Source organism: Nanorana parkeri, unplaced genomic scaffold, assembly GCF_000935625.1.
Source record: "Nanorana parkeri isolate BGI_ZX_2015 unplaced genomic scaffold, ASM93562v1 scaffold1369, whole genome shotgun sequence".
Taxonomy (NCBI): Eukaryota; Metazoa; Chordata; class Amphibia; order Anura; family Dicroglossidae; genus Nanorana; species Nanorana parkeri.
Window position 1 is genome coordinate 400,664 of NW_017307637.1, and position 8,264 is coordinate 408,927.

An 8,264-nucleotide genomic window follows, 5' to 3' on the forward strand; every position below is an offset into this window, starting at 1 on the left:
CAGTGCCTGATGATTAGGTGCCCAGCAGTTATTAGTAACACAGTTATTACCACAGTAATTCCCCAGCAGATTAATACTACCAATGCCCAGCAGCTAATACTGCAACACTTGAATTACAGATCTTTTTTGTTATTGTACCCAATTCCCTGTCAGCAGTCTAGCCTGCAGCAGCCCACTCACAGTCACACTCTTACACATCATTGCCTGCTTAATGGATTACTGTTTTTCTTCCCTCAGCTTTCAGTTTACAATCCTTCAGCTAAACAGCCTGTCCTATTCACAACTCACAGCCCCACTCAGCTCCTGTCACCAGCACCCCATCCTATTACCAGCCCACCCCTCTCAAACCATAAAACCACTCTCGCCTCTCCTCACAGTGCTGCCTGCCCCCCTTCTACTGTGGCCCCGAAAACTCCCTCTCAACACCGCTCTTTCCATCCACAAAATTTCCATCCAGCTCAGTTTAGCTCAACGCTTAGCTCCCACTGCGTTCTCTCTTACTCTTGCTCAGCCACCTGATCTGTCCCCAACACCAGCGCCGCTCAGCACTGTTCAGCTCCCTCTCTCACCCCTGCTCCTCCGGTCTTCTCATCTTTACCAATCGCCTTACCAATCAGTTGCTCTGCTCCGATCTGATGACCCCTCTCACTCAGTCGCTCTGCTCCAATCCGATCACCCCTCTCACTCAGTCGTACTGCACTGATCCGATCACCCATCTCACTCAGTCATTCTGCTCCGATCCCATCACCCCTTTCACTTAGCTGCTCTGCTCCAATCCAATCACCCCTCTCACTCCTGCGTTCACGCTCCTGCGCTGCACGTGTATAATATTTTGTTTCATAACCTGAAGAGCCAATTACTGTAAACAAGCAAATTCTGTAACTTTCAATGAGACTTCCGCACCTCCCAACAGATGGAGCAAAAGGTTTTTCTTCTAATAGAAAAAATAGCTACAATTAAAGAGTTATCAATTACTTGTGAGCACAGATATTGGTTGTGTTGTAGAATTTTCCACTGTCTTAATCGGTCATAGTATAATCAATGTCTATTAAACGTATATACAGCACGGGCCACTTTAACAGCAGAAAGGAAAGAAGCTGATTAACGTTTGACATACCCCTCACCATTAATACCAGCCAACCCTACTTATGTAACCATATAGACATCCAAAACTCTGTAAATATCCAGAAGACAGTCTCATTATTTAGTCATAACTAGCTCACATAGAGCAAGATAACCCAGAGTCTCCCAGAGTCTCTCTTACTTGTTCCCACATAACAAACTGTACTTTCACACATCTACTCATTTTTGTTGATTAACTTCAAAAGGTTAGAGGAACTGAGAGAAACAAGACCATAACCACCAGGCCTGTGGCCTGACTAAAGCCATGTTCAGATTTTTCCAACATATATCACAGGCTATCTCCCAACTTCCTGAAGGCGCTGTGGTGAAACACGTTGAAAGCTAGACTCACTGCACATTGTAGCATGAAATAAAGAGAAAGATTATGGCTAAGAAATATGATATATGATATAGTGACACTGTTAAGAGATAATAAATTGATAAAATTGTGCTAAGATTGTTCACAATGTGCTTGCGGGATACATGGGGATTCTTTGCCTCGCGATCAATTTCTGACGTTGGAATATGTTTAGTCTGATTTTTTTATGTCTTAAAATCATGTGTACTTTTAATAAAATACTTATAAATTAATTATATAATTGAGCAAGTTATTTGTATGTGTAGATGTCCCGATAAGTCCGGATGTAAAATAATAACGTCACCAGCACTCCAAGGGTTAATGAAGCAATAGTCAATTTATTGGCACATTGCCATTCAACTGCAAGCGCTTTCGGGGCCTCCAAGGGTCCCCTTCATCAGGCTCAGGTCTGAGCCTGATAAAGGGGACCCTTAGAGGCCCCGAAAGCGCTTGCAGTTGAATGGCAATGTGCCAATAAATTGACTATTGCTTCATTAACCCTTGGAGTGCTGGTGACGTTATTATTTTTATCGTATTTCTTCACTGCACCATCCGTGGCCACTACAAGCACCCACCCGTCCACACGGGTCTTCCTTTGACTACGGTAAGGAGTGCAGCAAGAACTTCTTGATTTCTGAATAATTCCGGATGTGACACAATAAAAGCCCAATTGAATCTGCTTTGTTGTTGTCTAATTATTAGGGGTGTGGTGTCATGGTTTCTTTGGTGGTTCAACTATATTGTGTATATACTGTAGAAATACGTTTTTACTGGAGTTCCACTTGAAGAGCAACTATTATAAAAACGCTGTACTATTGGTCAAAGCACTCTTTAATACATCCTGTTTCATGGATGAGGAAACACATTGAACAATAAGCATATGAGAACAAGAGTTCTATGGAAGTAGGAGGGTTTAGTCTTAATAAGTTCTATCTTGCGTCGAAGATCTTCTTTACACAATTTTGGAATGCAATCCTTAAATCCTGGTTCCTAAGACTATAAACCAGAGGGTTGAGGAGAGGAATGATTGCTGTGTAAAAGATGGGCACCACTTTGTAACCAGTAAGGTGATGACTAGCACTTGGCTGAAAATAATTTAAAAAAATGGAGCCATAAAATATTGACACCACTGTCAGGTGAGAGGTACATGTAGAGAAAACTTTACTCCGTTTACCTTTTATTTTTAGAACAGTTTTGAATATAGAGACATAGGACAGGATGGTCATCATTATAGGTCCAGAGGCAAATACAGCACCCAAGATAAAGACGAGCAGAATGTTAATGTAGATGTCACTGCAAGCGATCTGAAGCAACTGGGGCAGATCACAAAAGAAACTTTCTATAATCTGTGATCCACAGTATGATAATCTTAAGGCATAAAAGGTATGAAGTAAAGAATTGGTAAACCCAAGACACCACGCACTGGATGCCAAAAGTACACACACCTTCCAGCTCATGATCTGCATGTAATGCAATGGCCGACAAATAGCAGTATATCGATCATAGGACATAACAGACAACAGAAAATTCTCAGAAGTGGCAAGGAATAAAAAAAAGAAGACTTGGGTTATACAAGCTGTTGCGGTAATCTTTCTTCTCTGGGTGAGAAGGTCAAATAACATTCGTGGGACGGTGACTGAGGAACAACAGAGGTCTAAACTGGCCAGGTTCCCAAGGAAGAAATACATAGGAGTGAGGAGGTGAGAGTCAGTGACTATGAGGGAGATGATCAGCAAATTCCAGATTAATGTCAGAAGGTAGATGAGAAAGAAGAAAATAAAGAGAGGGACCTGAAGAGTCGGGAGGTCAGACAGTCCAGAGAGGAAGAATTCCTTTAGTATTGTCTGATTTCTCATTGCAATATTTTAACCACCTTATATGAAGTGTATACAACATGTTTATTTTATTACCAAACAATTTGCTTCAGCTCACAGAGCAGCTTGATACAATATACAATATTGTATGTTTCAATTGTTAAGAGAATCTTGTTTGGCATTGAAAGCTATTTAGATATTAAATCTTGACACCAGAATGCCGGGTGGTTGGATTATTAAATAGGATATACAGTAAATATGTTCAGTGATCTGTAATAACCTGTGTGAGATAAAAGTCTATTAGAAGTTACAACGTGATGCTTTTAAAGGTTTTACTAGAATTGTCAAAGTTCAAATTATAATACAATATAATAAAATATAATATAACATAATGTCAGAACGTAGATGAGAAGGAAGAAGAGAAAGAGAGGGAGCTGAAGAGCCGGCAGATCAGACAATCCAGAGAGAAATAATTCATACAAAATTGTCTGATTGCCAATTTACGCAAATATTTTGGAAAATATACATATGATAAAGAACAGTTTTTGCTGTAATGCACGAAATACATCCAATTATCACACATCACAAAATAAAAAGCTGAACTTCTTCAATAAAACGATTGAAGAATTGCAATTAAACATCATTGCAAAAGCATGAGCCAGACTCTCTTTACAAACAACGGTGTCAGAATTCTTAGATGTTGGTTGAAGCAACTGAGTTGTAAAAACAAAAATGCAATGCTTTAATTGCGTGATAGTTGTTCTGTCTTGGAGTTTAGTACCATTTTTATTTTCTCTACACAGAGTTAAAAAAAAATAAAAGTCACAGTGGATGCCAGAAAGTGAGACCTTAAAGTGACATTAAACCCTCAGATTTGTTAACATAAAACAATACTGTAATGTGCGCCTTAATGTAATCCATGGTTGTTTCCCTTCTCTTTGCTGCTCTTCCTTTTAAATCCATATCTCTTCTCATGCTGGGCAGAACTTCCCTTTGCAGCTGACTGCCTTGTCTCTGGAATGGATACACGGGGGTTGATTTACTAACCTTATAAACACACCACGAACATGTATACACCTCTGTAGTGTGTTCCCTCCCAGCATGATCTATGGGTGGAATCTAAACACCTTTGTAGTGTGTACACACCCAGCAGGTGTGTTGTGCAAAGCCCTGCATGAATTGCAAGGTGATGTTGTGTAAATTAGCTCTATGTTGTGTTGCTTGCGTTGATGAATGCAGGAATGTAAATGCATGAGCTAACCATTTTTGTCTAAACTGTGAAGCAGCATTATAAATGCATCATGTGCATGATTTTTCCATATATGGCATTAGTGGAAATATGCTTTTAGAGACTTTTTGGTTGATAAATACGTTTTGCTGTGTGAAAATCACACGCACCTGGTGCGTGGGTGTGTTTAGGTTAGTAAATCACCCCCATGGTGTCTGTGTATAGGTTGAGCCAGCACTGCAGGAAGAGGCACTCAGCTGCAAGGGGAAGTTCTCCCCAAGCATGAGAAGACATGAGGATTTAAAAGGAAGAGCAGCAAAGAGAAGGGAAACAACCATGGATTACAGTAAGGCGCACATTACACTATTGTTTTATGTTACAAAAATCTGAGACTTTAATAAACTGTCTATGTTGATATCGGCTCTAAATGGAGTTATGATGGTGCACACAAAAATAAATCAATGTGTCATATTTATATGAAGTGAATCTGAGAAAAAGAAAAAGTATATATTGTGCTAAACTGATATTTCTGTGATAATAATATCTACAAGCTGAACTACTGATGAGGTAAATAAAATAAATATATATTGATATATGTGATTTGGCAGGTTATGATAAGCTGGTTACGTGTTTATTTTCCTTTGTTTAGGCCTCCTCCAAGGTTTCAGGCTTTAGGTTTCAGACTTACCCATCAAGTAAATGGGTCAGTTCAATTGCACCTGATCTGATGCTAAAAGGATTATATTATGTAACGGAAAATCTGTGTGATATTTTTCTGTCACAATACAGTTGTGTCAGCCGCACATACGTACATTTATAATAATCAAAACAATGTCCCCTGAATTCTCAGGTGCACACAGGAGAGTATGTTGGCTCAGTATTCATCTGAGATTAATCTAAAACAAGGCTCATCTGGAAAATTAATCCCTACAGAAAATTAGGTATCACCTGAATTAAAAAAATCTGTAAAATGCGATACTGCAAATAATGTTTGTAATGTATTTTCAACATCCAGTGTAAAAAAAAGTTTATATACCTTTAATGGAGTTTTATGCTGCAGTCATATGACTGCACATAGTCTGTTCTATCTGTAATAAAATAAGTCAAGGCAACTGGACTTGCTGTATTTTTTCTTGAGGACGTTTCACTGGACACCCGACCGGCTATAACGGATCCCCGCCATCTGCGCATGTGCAACCTGCACGTTCCCGCACTGCTCGGGAACGAGCCATCCCACGCATGTGCAGAAGCAGTAGGTTACCAGCACGAAAATGCGCCATAGCCGCGCACAGGAAATGACATCACTGGCCCTATATAAACCCAGCAGCAGTACCACCATGTTGCTGGTTTATCGTCAGCTAATCCTTGTTCCAGTTTTGTGATATCTTGCTTGATCCTTGTGACCCGGACTTCCTCGACGAACCTTGAATTCTGCCTGCCTTGACCACGGAACTGTTATTTGACCATTCTTCTGCCTGACCCCTTTTGTACTGGAATTGCCCGCTTGGAACCTGACCTCGGCTCGTCTCATAGGATTACGGCTTGCACGGTGCTCAACACCACTGGCACTCCTGCCACTTGTTGTCCCGCTGGGCTCTGTTCCCATCCTCAGAGTCTCCCAGGACACAAGGTGCAAGGGAAGCCTCCTCTCACATCCGGTCTCCCAGAAGGTATGTAACACCAGCTTTCTCAAAATCTATACTTCTTCTATCGTCTCTTCTATCTCCCTTCCCAATTGTGGAGATTACGGGGTTGACTTACTAAAGGCAAAAAGGGTGTTCACTTTGCAGGGGAGGTTTCCCCTTAGTTTAGTGAATGAGGGGAAGCTCTGCTGGCTTCCATTATCCAGTCATGTGCAAGCAAAAATACCATTTGTTTTTTCTTTATTTTCCTTGCTCCCGTTTGGGTATTCTCTGCAACGCAAATGTTCACCTCATTCACTAAGCTATTTGTAAATTCCCTTGAGACTAGGTTCACACCCAGGCGACATCTCACGGCAATCGCCTATTGCCGCATCAGGAGTCGCCAAGGTGTGAACTGATCGTGCTGTGGGAGCCATTATTTTGTAATGGCACCCCAGTCGCGCCGGTCAGATCGCACGGTTTCCCGCCGCGATTCCGCCAGTGCTTCCGAACACGAACGCGGCTAAAACAGCCGCTCGTCGAGCATAGCAACTTGTACCTTTTTTTCTGTAATTGCCAGGTAGGTGTCACCCCAATGAAATCAATGGGGCGAGAACTTCCGGTTCCGGCGCCTGATGTAGCGGTCGCAGGAATGAGAGCTCCCGCACAGACAGGCTTAATCGGCATATAAAATCGTACCTCAGCCCGCGGATTACCACCCTGCTTCTTGGGTAAACCCCGCTGAGACTTTCTCCTGCATCGCCCATGGATAAATTCCTGGCAAAAAAGCGCAACGGACCACGGAGCAAATCCACGCCGACGAGACCCAGGAGGCCCCAAACAACTCTAAAGATGGCTGCCATGCACACTCTTCCGTACGCAAGCCCGTCCTCGGAAGAAGATCGCACACAGATCCCTGAACATGGCCTGATAGCAGCTGAGGTTGCTAAATTACTGCGTCCTACGATCCAGGATGCAGTGGCTAAGGCAGTTTCCAAGGGCATTCAGGCCCTACGGGTCGAGTTGCTCAACCAAGCACAGAGGATCTCAGAGGCAGAACACTGCATCGTTCAGCTAGAGGAAGGGAGTGAGTCTACAGCCTCCCAAATGACCGCCGCTCAACATAACATCCAACATCTAATGGACCGGGTAGAGGACCTGGAGAATCGTTCCAGACGGAACAATCTCCGCATCATCGGTCTCCCGGAATCCTATCACCCTTCCCAGCTTGCAAGCATCTGCGCCCACAACATACCTGACATCCTTGGGATCCACACCATCTGCAAAGTGGAACGTGCCCATCGGGTGGGCCCCTTGATCCCGGAAAGGAAATCGCCGAGACCGATCATTGTCAGGTATCTGGACTACAATGACCGCATGGCGGTTCTCCAGGCTTTCCGCAACAATAAAGGCCTTACCCTTGATGACCACCGCCTCCTTATGTTCGCTGACTATTCAGCCGAAGTCTCCAAGAAACGCAAAGCTTTCAGTAGCATCTGTTCTATGCTTTTTCAAAAGAAAGTGAGATTCACCCTGGCATACCCGGCCACCCTCCGCTTCCAAGCAGCAGACGGCTCCCAAAAATCTTTTCAAGACCCGGAAGAGGCGACGACTTGCCTACGACAGCTGATGGACCCAGCCGCGCCGCACGAGAACACCCGATCACCTCGACCTCAACGCCATTCTACTCCGGCAAAAAAATCGCTGCCTCGTCTCCCAATGACCCCCTCGGATTTGCCTTGAACGGCGGGAACACACTCTAAAACACGGCTGTGTTTGTTCAGCAAGCTGGACCCAGGTGAGATCTTACTGGGTTACCCCGACATTGTCATCCTGGGAAGGGGGGGAAAGAAGAGACAGCTACTGTCTTTGCCGGCTAGTGGGGTATTACTTTTATTCCCCCATTAGTGTTCCCCTAAGACTCACTGTTTACCTCAGCTGAGATACTCCGGGCTGAGGTTTGTTATAGACTTGATCCTGGCTTAGCGGAGCCACTACCGACCTAGCTATGCTCATCAGGAAAAAAGAGAAGTCACGTATTGGACTCTTGTTGTTTCGTTTAATTTCTCTAATTTTTTTAAATCTCAAATTAGGTTCTGTTGATCTGATGCTTTTTTTTT

General features: G+C 43.1%; 1 protein-coding gene across 1 annotated transcript; it reads right to left on the reverse strand.

Moving 5' to 3' along the window:
* Nucleotides 1-2,409: 2,409 nt before the first annotated feature.
* Nucleotides 2,410-3,336, reverse strand: LOC108797944 (olfactory receptor 5B12-like). The gene has a single exon (XM_018569633.1). It carries the CDS (start codon nt 3,334-3,336, stop codon nt 2,410-2,412), a length of 927 nt encoding a protein of 308 aa, XP_018425135.1.
* Between the last annotated feature and the right edge of the window lie 4,928 nt (nt 3,337-8,264).